This window comes from Bombus bifarius, unplaced genomic scaffold (genome assembly GCF_011952205.1).
Source record: "Bombus bifarius isolate JDL3187 unplaced genomic scaffold, Bbif_JDL3187 scf7180000009770, whole genome shotgun sequence".
In the NCBI taxonomy this organism is placed as follows: domain Eukaryota; kingdom Metazoa; phylum Arthropoda; class Insecta; order Hymenoptera; family Apidae; genus Bombus; species Bombus bifarius.
In genome coordinates this window covers 203,555-219,184 of record NW_022885326.1, presented here as the reverse complement: position 1 = coordinate 219,184, position 15,630 = coordinate 203,555, and the positions used below count along the sequence as shown (strand labels likewise).

General features: G+C 33.7%; 1 protein-coding gene across 4 annotated transcripts in view; it reads right to left on the bottom strand.

Moving 5' to 3' along the window:
- Window positions 1–15,630, bottom strand: part of LOC117215673 (vascular endothelial growth factor receptor 1) — a 64,022-nt gene that overhangs the window by 6,089 nt on the left and 42,303 nt on the right. For 3 of the 4 annotated variants that reach the window (XM_033462060.1, XM_033462061.1, XM_033462063.1), the window contains exons 18-22: window positions 9,509–9,733; window positions 8,280–8,448; window positions 5,321–5,591; window positions 3,797–4,128; window positions 510–615 (exon numbers count right to left, since the gene is read on the bottom strand). In XM_033462060.1, the coding sequence (XP_033317951.1) occupies window positions 510–615; window positions 3,797–4,128; window positions 5,321–5,591; window positions 8,280–8,448; window positions 9,509–9,733 (1,103 nt within the window). The remainder of the gene's footprint in view (window positions 1–509; window positions 616–3,796; window positions 4,129–5,320; window positions 5,592–8,279; window positions 8,449–9,508; window positions 9,734–15,630) is intronic. The other variant, XM_033462062.1, reaches the window with a different exon arrangement.

Here is a 15,630-nt window from a genome sequence, read left to right as displayed (position 1 = left end):
CTTATATAGTCTTGTAATAAAATTTTAATTCCTCACAAGTATGTATTTTACATATATTAATAATCTTTTTAATATAGAAATTTAATTATTCTACGTATAGTTCAAGGTTGAATCTTAAAATATTGAAGCTTGTATCTCAAATAATCGTACCTTACCGCATTCATTTTATCACAAAGTACAGCATATTTAAATTGCAATGAAAATTAACATATTTGAGACACAAAGTAGACATATTCTTGTATCAAACAAGTATTGTTATTATTGTAAAATTAAAGGTAAGTACAGTAAAGTTACGTTATTATTTTGTATGCTTCTTTTCGTAATTAACTTTCCAAGTATAATAGTTTTCACAATGAAAGATGAAACATAAATATTTTTCATATCAGTGAAGACAGTAATTTTCCATATGTGTTATACAGAATGGTCACAAATGTATGTAGGATTTTAGAAATGAAATTTTAAAGTAAATAGATTGGGAGATACTAAGAAACTGTTAACATCAAACTCACCGCTTTTACGCTTTCTTCTAATAATTCGCCAATACCCTGTACCAATTTTGTGAAACTCGGACGTAGGGTAGGCTTGGCTTTCCAACATTGCAGCATTATGTCATATCTGTAATATATTCACAATATTAAATTGTAATATTATAATACATACAGGATGTAAAGATATACGACAGTAAAACGGTTTCTTTTCTTTTTGAGAAAAAGGAGCTTTATAGCCTCAGGGTAATTAACAAATAAGAAAAAATATTAATTGTTTTATCCATTATATATGTTAATAATAACATATTACAAAAATGATATATGATGTCTCAGGCTATCTTGTGTCAAACAGTGTTCTGTAGGTAATATGTTATAGACAGTGACGTTCACGAGAAAGTTTAAAGAGTAAGCTGGGATAAAACATTGCAATTTTATAAAACTAAACTATGATTAACAAGAAAAATGAATGTATAACATAGACGTACATCTTAGAATAGACAAATGTACAGGAAAGATGTTTAATATGAATTTCAGTTATGCTCATATACAAGTATCAGTTTTAAACATTCTTCTGTCTACCACTATATGGAGATACATGTGGGTAAAGTATGAAAAAAGTGTGCAAAATTTACGAAGTCATATGCTGACTGTATTATATTTACTAGTGTGATCCAATTAAGGTAGTGCAATAGAATAGAGTGTAAAAGAGGGAAGGTAGACATATAAGAAGAGAAATAGACATAAGAGATGTAAAACCGAAAGTTTGTCCAAAGCCGAAAATCAGTAAGCTGAGACTGTTGCGGGCTAATTAAAATATTTGAATACTTCTTAATTAAAATATTCTTAAAATATTTCTTCTCGTTTTCTTAGGTTTTTTCCTAAAAAGCGGTAACACTACATAATAAGAAAAATTTGAGGCACATATACATATATGTATACGTGTGTACATAATATAATTTTTTTGTAACAGAGTTACTAAAAATATCCGATATGTACATACACGTTCAAATACATTAGTAATTCTGTTACAAAGCGATTCTCTGTTATTTTTAATGATATTATGATATGCGAAAACGCTTAAGGAATGAATTATTTTGTTCCGAGAGACACATATTATGATACAATTGTCATACAATGGTCATATTTTTCGATGGTATCCCACTGGGGGTAGCTATCCACATGTTATTTAGCAATTAAGTTAGAAAAATTTACCAAATGTCTAGCTGGACAAATTGTAAAGTACAAATTAAATAATAAAAAAAAAAAATATTTTTCGAGATTTAGACGTTTCAATAATTTTTTAACATGGAACCTTCTATCTTCCTATATATTAATCGATGCGTTTTTTTTACTCCCTATAAAAAAATGTAAAGGTATTCGTATACGAAAATGTTTAGTTTAAAAAATATTTCAGTTTTAATTTCATCAAAATAAGAGACAAGTAAAACAAACGCAAGGGCATTGTTCTCTCCTTCCACATGCTATTGAAACCATCGACACAGATTTCGTAGACACTGTTTTCACCGATAACATCCTTAACTGACTGACAGTATTAACACAAGGAAATAAGAGAGGAGTTTTACTTATGTAGGAATAGTTATTGGAGTAGTTAATGATTGCCGGCCGCTTTACAGCGCTGTCGACGCCGGATTAATAATGTCCAAACCTAATACAGACCATGGATTTGATATTGATTTGCGTTGAAATTTCATACAAACTTAGCGTAAATTAATTGAAATCAAACTTATAACAATAACTTATTTAATTATTAGCCAGTTTGTATTGCATATTAAGCTTGGGATAATTCTTTTTAATCCGATCGTCGTAAGGCAACCGACTATCAAATATCTGCGACAGTAAATTTACACAAGTAAAAATTCTGTCTCATTTCTCTGTACTAATATTGCCAAAGCTATTGTCGGTGAAGTCTGGTATCAGTGAAATCTTGTGTCGGAGAATTGAAAACAGTTTCAGGGATTTCAATGGGACCTGTCTTCCCTTCTCCATATGCAAAGTTTTACAAAATTAAAACTAAGAATTATTTTAAATCAAGCATTTTCGGATTCAAATATCTACAGGATGACCAGTTCAAATCTATAAACGCAAATTACTCATACACTACATGTTGTAGAAAAATATAATTTAAATAAGCAATTTATAGTTTCGGGGGGGGGGGGGGCACAATCTGGTGCAAGTGCTTTTTTTCGAGACGGACACGTTATATGAAGGTGACATACATTTTTTAAAATACAATTATAGATGCTTTAATGCACTGATCGATGTAGATCGTTATTCTTTACAAAAGAGTATCAACCGATTTATACTCCAAAATCACTAGTCTAACAGATATTTTAACTTTAATTTGTTAAATTTAATGTATGGAACATAAAAGTGAAGCGGTATTCTAGTGTTTATATTGTCTTTCATAAAATATGTTGATTAATGAACAGAACCATCATTATACAACACGGGCGATTTCAAAGCTACATAAAATATCGCAAAGATTTATTGTGAAATATCTATAGAAGATTGGGTAGGTACGTAAATTATCTTATCGTTTGGGGACTACATACATTGTCAGAAAAGAATTTGATAGATTGGATTGTCCTTATGCGATTCTTTGATCAAATGGAATGAAAATGATCCATTTTTGAGGTGGATAGTCGGCGGCAACGAAAAGTGAATCTTTTATAATACTACGGCAAAAAAGTCATCATGGTCAAAGGACAAACAAGGTGAACCACCATTATCGAGTCCAAAAGTAGATCTTCATCCGGAAAGGGTTATGCTGCACGCATGCTAGGGTCACAAGGGAATTCCATATTACGAGTTCCTTTCAAAAAATCAAACAATTAATTCGGATGTATACAGCTCGCAGTTGAAGCGATAGAAAGCAACAATTAGAAAGCATCCAGAATTGGTTAAGGTAGTCATCTTAAGACAATGCAAAACCGCATATGTCTTTGGCTAGAAGGCAAAAATTGATACATTTCGGGTGAGTTGTCTTGTCGCACCCTCCAATTACCATTTATTCCAGTCCCTACAAAACTTCCTTAACGATTAATTCCTAAATATTTAATTTCTTGGAAGATTAAAAGGAGTAAATAAAATAGTCTTCTGGACAGAAATGTGCAAAATTCTATAACAATGGTATAATAAAGCTATCTAAAAGATGGAGAAAGGTTTATATCAAAAATGAAGAATACCGTACTGGATAAAGTTATATTGAAAAAAAAGAGAATCGTCTTGTAATTTGACTTTGAAAAAACGACACGAACTTTTCACTCAATCCAATAAATTAAACTCACATTTCACAAGTAGCATATTCCGGTTGCTCCAGTCTGTATCCCTCAATCAGTTTCTGATATTGTTTCTCAGCTTCCATTCCGGGATAAGGTGTCTTAGCCAATGTAAAGAACTCCCATAGAACTATACCAAATGACCAGATATCCGATTGCGTTGAGAAAACTCGATCTCTAATCGATTCAATGGCCATCCATTTTATAGGTAACAGTCCACCTCCTTTCTTTTTATAATTATTATCCTTGTACATAGTTTTTGCTAGGCCGAAATCACAGATTTTCACTACGTTGTTTTCGGCTAATAAGATATTTCTCGCGGCTAAATCACCGTGTAACACCTACAAATGATGATTAAATTATATTTCAAGCAAATGATTTTGTTTATATTTTTCATTTATTGATATTCATAATTTAATTAGCGAATTAATGAGGTTATCATCTTCCTCATTTCATACTACTTTCATATTGCGCTTTGAAAATTTTTCTATTATTTTTGATAGCTTAAAATTTATTTCATCAGATACATTTTTTAGTTGTCACGATATATTTCAAGTTTCATTTCGCATCCATTTACATAACTCGGAACCCACACGTGCGGGAACTTGGAAAATGACCACACTGGTTATATGTAAGCTTACTACCACTATTATACATCGACATCCATAATCTAATCTATGAGCTGCTTCTAGGACTAGAGTTACATAGATCATGTTTATTGAAAATGGGTGATTTTGAGCATCTGAATTCTATATATGTACATATATAGATTATAGGCAAGAGTTTGGTTGTGGTCTCTTGTGGCGGATGGTGCCTACGCTGAATGTTGTGACTGGGTCTTTGTATCCTGACTATGAGAAGTGAGGTGTTACTATTCTCGTTTATTTGATACTGTTGTGGTCGGTATTTGTGAGAGACGATACGAAGGCCCAGATACATCGAGTGTTAATAATAAGTGATCGTTAATAAATTTTTAATTACAGTGGAGAAGAAAATGTGTAATACGTTAAAAATGAAATGTAGAGAACGGAGTAAAAAAGGACCATGATGTTTGTAAGAATGCGAATAATAACATTGTGCATAATTACCTTTCAGGTAAGCACCTTCCACCACAAGGGACCACAATCGAAACCATTCTGTGTTCTTGTCTGTGTTATGTATGTACATATATAAAATTCAGATGCTCAGAGTCAATCCTTTTCAATAAACGACATGATCTATGTAACCCTAGTTCTAGAAGCAGCTCGTAGATTAGATGGTGGATGTCGATATATAATAGTGATAGTAAGCTTACTGGTTACAACGTGTTGTTATTGTCCAAGTTCTCGTGTTTGAGAATTCCAAATTAGGTGAATGGCACTGTAGATAATTCTTACATACAAATATTTTCCAGTTAATCTTAATCTAATCCATTTAGTTTACATTCTCCAATAATTGTGACGTAAATTATAAACCTTTGAGATTTACCTTTTACTATTTTATATACATAGCAAATTAAACAATTAAAAAAGAAGAGAAATTGTTGAAATGTACCTTTCTTTGGCTAAGATATTCCATTCCTCGCGCTACTTGGAACGCCCAGGATAACAAATCCTGCGTGCAGATTGGCTTCAAATTGTGATCTTTGTAATCACCGCGATAATTAGATCTCCATCCCGGTTGAGAGGAATTATTACTAAGAACACAGCCATCTGGCGACATACTAATTCCTTGAGAATCCGTAGCAGAGGTTTGACATGTTGCCGATTCGGTGGCTGAATCTTCGCTACGACTGCGAGAAAATGACAATGCCACGTATTTTATCCTGTCGTATGAACAAAAGAGAACACGAATTTGTTAACACCGTAACCCCATGCACAGCATCAGTAGTTTTATATTATAATAGCAGGGTTATGGGTCAAGAGTGGAAGGAAGCAGAAATGTGTAATAGTTCGCTAATTCTGTGTAGCGGTAAGTTAAAAAACATGGGACATACAAAAACAGTAGAGTTTCCTATATCCAAACTACAGTACTATAGTTTAAGTAATTATATAGAATAAAATACACCTCACCGATTCCATTGACTATGAAATATGTTGTCGAGTTCAAATTCTGACTTTTTCCCATATACAGGGTGGTTGGTAACTGGTGGTACAAGCGGAAAGGGGGTGATTCTACGCGAAAAAAGAAGTCGAAAATATAGAGTAAAAATTAAAAAAATTTTTGTTTTTAATTTTTTAAAAAATCTACAGTGAGATCCGTTATAACGAGACGTGATAAAGTGCACGCGTACCGAGCGAAAATTCAAAGTCGATTTTCTCGAAAACAAAGCCTCAAACGAAAAATTTTTATTCTATATTTTCGTCTTCTTTTTTCGCGTAGAATTACCCCCTTTCCGCTTGTACCACCAGTTACCAACCACTCTGTATATAATCGTCGCTCGGCTATAGTTTGCGAGATATTCGCAAAAGGACTTAATCATATTGACGGTAATCATATTGTTGTATAACTCAATTTAATCCTGATTCATTGATGGTAATTATTTTTAAATAAAGAAGATATAAAGAAAATGAAACAGAGGAGAAAAATATGTGTATATCAAATGTATAAATCGATTGGGCTACAATCGAATTGGTGGCTCCTTCTCTTCGCCCATTCAGTAGAGCGGTAGGAGAAAAAAGCTCTTTCCATAGTTTCTTTACTCTGACGAACTCTACAACCGCACAAGTGTACTATCAGCAGGCTAGTCGCCATTATATACATTTATATATAGGGTCCGGCCGAATAACACGTAAAAGTGGGCACGTTATGATTCCTTATAGAAAAATAAGAAAATAATATAAAATAAAATTTTCTCATTTTCGACTTAATTTTTGATAAAATCGAGTTTGAGAATTTATCAAGTATATTGAATATGGCTAATTGCCGACTGGATAACCTAACCTCCATTTAGTACTTACATGCGTACGATAAATTTTCAAATTTATTTTTTCGGAAATAAAGCGTCTTGAGAAAAAATTTTATTCTGCATTTTCGACTTATTTTCACACGTAGAATGACCTCCTGTCGATTATTTACTCCTGCCTAGTTTGGAATTAGCCATTAATTTATTAAGTATACTTGATAAATTTTCAAACTCGATTTTCTAACTCGAGAACAAAAAAGTTTTATTTTATATTTTTTAATCGGTTGATATGCAATGTTGCACTTTATTCTGATTTTCAAAACGGTAAACATGCAATAATTCATCGAAAACAATCATTGAAAAATTCCTTATAGAACAAAAATCTTTTAAGTACATTGTTAAATAATATTTATAGTATGAAACGTAAATTGTTTTATAACTTGAAAGCTTAGCGGCGGTGATATGTATGAGGAAAAATTATGCAAAATGTCAATCTGGACAACATATTTAAAAATTAACGAAATCGGCGAATTAATACTCTAATCCACATAATTACTCAACTCCGTTTATACGAACTTGATTTATATGAACGGAATTTTACTTATTGCCTGATTAATTTAACTTTGATTTTCTATTAACTGAACAATTATCCAGTTATATGAACATCTAAAATGTATCTGTGTCTACTTATATTTATGTTTAGACAAATGGTTTCTGTCGACGTTTTGGCAATCCGACGAATTCAAAGTTGCATCGATGCAAATAGCCACCAATTCGGATATCTCTTATTATGATGCAAGATTTGTTGCTTATTTTCTATTTATTACCGAATGACCTCGCATTAAGGCTCGTTGAAATCGTAACTAAAATGAACATTCTCTATTCTACTAGGAATAAAAAGCTATAGCAAATAATTGAAAAAGTGGAGATGGTTTTGAAATGCCCGAAAACCCTCAACCTACAAAAATATCATTACCGTCATACTATAGCACTTTCTGTATCATTAAACTATTGTAAAAAATGTTACTCTATATCTGTAGAAAGAACGGAGATATTTAAGGTGATCAGAGTTATTAACACAGTCAGTATTGTATTGAAGTATATGGTATAGCTATTTTGGATATTCCATATCTTTCTACATATTGTGTTCACGCTATAGTCTGGATTTCTTATAAGTGCATTAACATCCGCAATCTAGTTATTAGCAAAAGTTCTATTCCAGCGAAAGAATGTTCGGACAATAGGAAACTCGAATATTATGGTATTCGATTGAAGGTTTGGGATACGAGAGGTTTTACTGTATGATTTTTTCGTTTTCAAATATTCTAATGTTAAACACAGTGTTGCATTCTGAGATTAAAATATTTATAGGATACTGCTAATAGTATTGCATATATTATTAACATAGAATATTAACATACAATGGGAAGTTGGTTATTTTATACATATAGATTTTAACTGTACACATTTTCATTTGCACGAGCTGCATTCAATCGATCATTTAATTGTGTAATGGAATAAAACAAGCAATTATCAACGAGTATATTAATAAATAGAGATATTATTATGATATGAGTTTTTATGTGGAAGTGAAAAACAAAAGCAAACCTGTTGTTGCTGCTAACACTAACAGATCTAGTTAAAAGATCTAAACCGATAGTAGGATCGAATTTGTCAGTTGCAGGGTCAATTTGGTTGATGAAATCAGCCCTGTGTCGCAGCAAATAATTGTGCAAATTTCCAAATCGGCAATATTCTACGATCACTAATAATTCACCTATTAAAAGAAGATCAGAAAACTATCAAGATTAAAGCTTAAACTCCACCTAAAAAATATTAATATTTGACAAATTATTAGGTTAGTATTATTTCTCAAAAATTAGACTTCAGTCGAAAAAATTCAAATTTCATTTCAGATATTATAGGTAAAAATTCAAATTTTTGAAAAAAAATTTCATATATTTTAACCAAAATTTAATAATTAAATAAAATTAAATTATTAATAATCAAATATACAAATTTATTTATTATTTGGTAATATTAAATTCACATCTAAGAATTAATTTTCACTTACAATGAATATTTCATAAATAAATGAAGAGTATTTAAAACATTAAATTTTCAAGGAACATTATTCAAGTGATGATAGAATCGCTTAGATTTTTAGGTATGGTTTAAAAAGATATAACAGAAACTTTATAAAAATAATGAAGGAAAATGCTATTAAGTTTAAGAACTAGGTCTATTTATGTGAAAAACGGTCAGCAAGCTCCAGATAGAGACTTTTATGATTTTATCTATTAAAATATCTTTAAATTAATATTAAATAAATACAAAGAGTTTCTCTTCCTGCGATTGTGATGTGTCGATACGTATAATCCCATTCATAAGCATTAAGACACTTGCAAAGAGACAAGGTACTTAAACCTGACAATTATTAGGTTGATATTTTTAAAAAATGAGACCAGTCGAAAAAATTTTATTCCATATTTTTAACTTATTTTCAAATCTAGAATAATCCCCTTGATTATCCTCTCAAGCTAGGAATTAGGTAAATATATACTGTATACTTGACAAATTTTTAAACTCGATTTACTCAAAAAATTGTGCTACAATTTTGTTATTCTTGATTTCCCTCTTATTTTGAGCCATAGAATTTATTGAATAATTTGAGGCCACAGGGTATAGAGTCTTTTTCAGCGATTTTATAATCACGTTAAACATAGTAGAACTTTTTGATTCAACTTTATTTGTTATGCAAGTCCTGCGTTATACGGATACTATACGTGTTACTGTAGTGTTCCTTGTAAGTCCTGGATCTATTATATGATACGTACGTTTAGAAATGTTTTTCGTGCAAGCACCGAGAAGATTAACGACGTTCAAGTGCTTTCCAAGGTGCACCATAATTTTCAACTCACTGGCAAGCGCACGAACACAAGTTGGAACTGTTGTTCGCCGAACCATTTTTACAGCCACAGTCGTTATCGGTTCGTTCTCGCAAATTCCTTCTGCTTCCGCTTTCATAACAACGCCAAAAGCCCCGCTTCCTAATTGTTTTCCTGTTAAACGTTTTGCGTAATCAAGGTATGTACGTACCACCAAATTCTATTTCGCTATAAAAATAATATAATTAATACCTACAATTTTGTATCTTATTTGACATAATCTTGTTTAAATTGGAAAAGCATTATAATACTAATCATGGTTGGACACTCTTTGTTTGAAATAGAAATAATGAATGAAATCTTATTTGAGAAATTAATTATTTTCAAATGATTTATTTGCCAAATATTTGATTACTACGAATAATAATAATAGATTAAATAATTATTCATAATAAAATAACAAATTTATTCGAAGATAAAGTTACTTTCAAATCACTTACAATCTTATTCGAAAAATAAAATATTTCCAAATATGTTTGCTAATTATTTGATTATTTCATATAACAATACAAGATAGAGGATAACAAACAGTTGTTTTTCGTGTATAAGAAATATATTAATGAAGTATTCATTGTTGAAACAGGTAGATATTGAAACACTGACAGATCAAGCAGTGCGAGATTTAAAAAATTTGAGAAAGAGCATCAGAATTTTTCAATAGGAAGAATTTTTTAAACAAGAAAATTAAAAGACCATTTTTAAAATAAGAAGACAACACCAGTAATTTAATTTCATGCAACTATACAATACGTATGCATAATTTCAAAAAAAGAAGTTTTGAACAAGTGTAAACAAACAAGTGAGTCGTAATATGACTAGTAAACCGATAAATGTGACAGTATTTGTTACGCCGCCTAAAACATCTGCACGCCAGCCCGCGCGACCGGACAACAACCGACCTGCGTAACGTCACTTCGACCCTCAATAAACCTAAGGGCCCACCATAACTTTCACTTTCCTGTATTGTTTCGCCATGTGTCGTCAATCTGTTTGTCCTGAAGAATGTCTTAAGCCTAAAAGTATGTTCGACGCACATCTGGTTTTTTAGAGAGGTCCTTGGGTTTATTAGTCGCACTTAAAACACGGAGAAAGCGGGTATGCACCCATGAGGAAAATCTGAATAGCCCTGTAATAAAACAAGCTAGATTTTTCTCACGCACACAGTCATCTATCCACCACGATGGTAGGAGACTCCCTACTCATCCCTTCGAGCAGTAATGCAGGTCATGACCAATCGACACCTCGGTTCGTTACCCTCACTTTTCCTAACGAAATTGGGAACAACGAATCCGCGTTCTTTAGGCACAGGGGCACACCCACACCGAACTTTTCTTCCGTATGAAAAAAGGAGCGACCGTCAGTCTAAAAACTAACGCCTAACGCGGCAGTCTACACATAGCGCGAGAGTCGTATACTTCCCGCAAATCTTTGTCGGTTCTCGGTGTGGTCGAACATACATCTTCTCTCCGAAATACATCATAGTGCTAAGTCCATTAATACACTAATTTCCAGTATAAGAGCCCTGCTCTAGCGCACATATCTATCGCATCGTCGTGCGACAAGTTGTTAGCTATTTATTTCGGCATCAGTGTAGTCTAAGTGTTGGACATATATAATTTATAACTCTGTGAATCCCAGGGTTATACAAACTCAATCACCCCTTATTATCTCAACGGAAATCAGGGGATCGATCAATTCGTGGTGTCGATTGTTATAATCGTAACGGGGATTTACGACCCCCGTTGACGTCTCTCCTTGCGATTACGTCTCCCCGCGATTGGTCGAAATTACAGTATTGTTGATAAAATAATAATGTTAAAAATATATAATTACATACAATAATTTAATTAACAAAGAAACAATCTAATCAATGCATGTACAATATTCTTTTAGATAAATTTACATAGTTAATTTAATTTTTAGTTAAACGTAAAAATTAATTGTTAAATTAATTGCTAAATATTATAAAATCTGATTCTTTTTAGTATTTTTCTTATGCTAAATGCGTTTAAAAAAAAGTTACGCATAACTCTGCTTAACTTAAATTTTTTATTCTATGACATTTCATTTAGAAACCTACATTGCATTTTATAATTACAAAGAGAGCTTAAAATTTTCTGTTCTTATATAAGTATGAAGTACAAGAAGATGTAAGATGATAAATTTGATAAAAAATGCTAATTAAATGTTATTGTTTCCATTTATTTTTTATTATTCTAAGCTCAATTTTTGTACAGGGTGTTCAAAAATCATTTTTCATGGTTTTGGCAGGTGAGTCTACATAGATGTTCGGATTGGTAAAGGTCTCTTAAAAAACATGTTGCAGAATTCACCCTGACCTTGTATTTTCCAAGCATAAGGATCAAAAGTCTCAAAGGAACCATGGATGTCAATTTAACCGTTCTCTTGGAAAAATATATTAAAGACCGTTCGCGGAAAGACGCGATCGCGAAGAAGCATACCAACGAGAGTCGTAAATTCCCGTTACGATTTGATCGATAATCGACGCCACGAAATGATCGACCTAACCTATTTCGGTTAAGATACTGGAGGTGGTTGTATTGATGCCAACACTTAGTTAACAAATTAAAATATATACTTTATTTCTAAAAACTTCGAATACGACAAGTCTACGAATGTATCGCGTGTACAAAGCGCAAGTTAAGTTTTGACGGGTCAAAAAACGTAAAGTAGCTCAAACTTCTATGACGATGATGCCGCGGAGAACTGGTGATGGGTGTGTCTAAGGGCACGAGATAAGCGGATTCGTTGATGACAATTTTTCGTTAGTCAGTTCTGCCCGAGCAGCCGAGCTAAGCGGACATGAAAAACAGTGCTTAAGAAAAAGTGCGGCAAGTGGGGAAAAGAAGGTTACGAACGGCTACGCCCATAGCTAAATGGTGGAAACCCGTGTCTTCTACTAAGAAGACTATAAGCAAACCTAACATGGAAAAACACATCTCACCGATAAAAATAATTAACAAAGACGAACAATACTACATAAATAAAACAACAAAACATATCGAAACCAAGCCAACCAATAAACCAAGAACAGGACTGCTCAGTTACAAACGAAGTTGATATGGAAACCAATAAAGAAACAACTCAACAGGATGAAAGCTGGAAGGTGGCGAGCTACAACGAAAAACGAAAAATAACAGGAAATCCAGATACAGAAAAGCAGCGATGGCTGCAAGAATTACCACTAAGAAACTCCTTCAGCTCACTTACGGAGGAAATAATCGATGACACAGCAACCAAAAACATAACTAAATCAACGCACATTACAAAACCACCACCAATATTTGTCGAGGCCCAGATAATAGACCCGCTTATAAATCGACTAAACGATATAGTTGGGAAGGAAAATTACATAATAAAACAAACAAAACTAGAACAAGTAAAAATACAAACAAACACCCCAGAAAGTTATAGGAAAGTGATAAAAGAACTAAAAGAAAAAAATGCTATATACCACACGTACCAGCTCAAAACGGAAAGGAGTTACAAAGTAGTCATAAGAGGACTACATCCAAAAACTAACACAAAAAACTAAGTGAAGAATTAGCAAAATGTTGGCCACCAAACAAGAGCAATGAACAATATGACAAGATACGACGCGAAGCAACCACTACCTTTATTCATAATAGAGCTGGAACCTAGCACCAACAACAAGGAACCAACACCACGCCACAAAAAAGATATACCACAATGCAAACTGTGTCAACAATACAGACACGCTAAAAATTATTGTAACAGAAGCCCGGCATGTGTTAAATGTGCTAAAAACCATCTAACACACTGTCTCTACATAGGGAAAGTAGAAGAAGTTAAATGTTACAACTGTAATGGAAACCACCCAGCCAGATATAAAGGAAGTGAAATCAGGAAACAACTACAACGTAAACTGTTTCCACCACTTCGCAATAGATCAGTCGATAACTACCAACTACAACAAAGTACAACGGATAACGAAGCAACATTGAAAGCACAAAATGAAATAAAAGCTATAAACAGAAACACAGATCCTGTTTCTTCGACCAATCGCGGGGAGACGTAATCGCAAGGAGAGACGTCAACGGGGGTCGTAAATCCCCGTTACGATTATAACAATCGACACCACGAATTGATCGATCCCCTGATTTCCGTTGAGATAATAGGGGTGATTGAGGTTGTATAACCCTGTGATTCACAGAATTATAAATTATATGTTTCCAGCACTTAGATTACACTGACGTAGAGAAATAAGTAATTAACAACTTGTCGCACGAAGCTAAGATAGATATGTGCGTTAGAGCAGGGCTCTTATAATTAGATTTAGTGTATTAGTGGACGTAGCACTATGAGATTTAGGAGAGGAAATGTATGCTCGACAATACCGAGACCGACTCTCGCGTTATGCTTAGACTGCCCCGTTGGGCATTAGCGTATACTTAGTAGTTGACTTTTCCAACGATGTAGAAGAAGTGAAGTTGAGTGACGATGCTGTGTCCGAGGAAAGCTAAGGATGGGTGTGTCTAGCGCACGGGACCATCGGATTTGTTGGTGCCGATGTTATTTAGGAGAGTGAGGGAATAGGCTTCGTTTTTAATTGGTTAAACGAAGGGTCTTAACTGCCCTCGAGAGAAAGTGGTTAGTGGGAGGAAAGTTGCAGCGTGCGTGAGAAAAACCAACTTTCCCTTGTCCAGCCGTGGTAGACAATAGTGTTTAGAAATTCCTCAGAACCAGATGTTTGTTTTGTTTAAAGGACCTTTGCAGGCAAGTGACTCGGGTTTATGACGGGTGCTTAAGGATATTGAGGGTACGCCGTACGGAAAAGCGGACATCTGGTGTCCGTCTGGCCCGCGGTGTGTGACCTGGGCCAGGCAGAGAGGCCCGGTGTAACAGATCCCCAAGGAAACCGAAGCTACGCGCAAGTAACCCAAAACATTAGACAAGAAACGCCTATAAACAATCAGAATCAAAGCAACAACACCGAAGACGCTACAGAAATCAAAGAACTACTAAAACAATCCATCAAAAACACCAAAATACTTACAAAAATGATAAGCGAACAAAACGCAGTCCTCAGACAGCAAACGGAACAAATCACAGTCATGCTACAACTACTTACAAACATGTTGAGCAAAAAATAAAAATAGACATGCTTAAAATAGCAGCCTGGAACTCTAACGGCCTACAACAAAGGGCCCTAGAAACTAAAACATTCCTGTATAGCAATAATATCGATATACTACTCGTTTCAGAAAAACACTTCACTATAAAAAGCTATATAAAAATACCGTACTACACCATATATGATACCAAGCATCCCTCAGGAAAAGCACATGGGAAACAATCAGAACAAATTAATAACTTACTATTATTATTAACACTCATCATGGATAAATTAATAGGCCCCGACGCAAAATAAAACCAATACGCATGGCTCTTTGGAATGCCAGCGGTCTAGCTCAACACAAATACGAACTAGAACTCTTCCTAAAACAACAGCAAATCGACGTAATGCTCGTATATGAAACCCACTTCACCGACAAAAACTATCAGAAAATACATGGTTATAACTTCTACTATACCCAACATATCAGTGGAAAGGCCCACGGCGGCACCGGAATCATTATCAAATCCAGCATTAAGCACTACGAACTTCCATCATTCCAGAAAGACTACCTCCAAGAAACAAACGTAGCAATAGAAGACTGCCATGATACAATCACCACTTCAGCAGTATACTGCCTTTCCAGACACTCCATCGCCAAAGAAGATAACAACCTTTGATAACTTCCTTGATGCTCTGGGCAATAGATTCATAGCTGGAGGAGCCTGTAAAACCAAACATACCCAATGGGACAGTAGACTTATCACAGTAAGAGCAAAAATCTCTTGAATAGCATAAACACCAACAGACTCAACTACCTCACCACATATGAACCCATATACTGGTCCACCGACACTAACCTGATTTACTTGTCTTCTTTATAACTAAAAATATTTCGCCAAAATATGTCCAA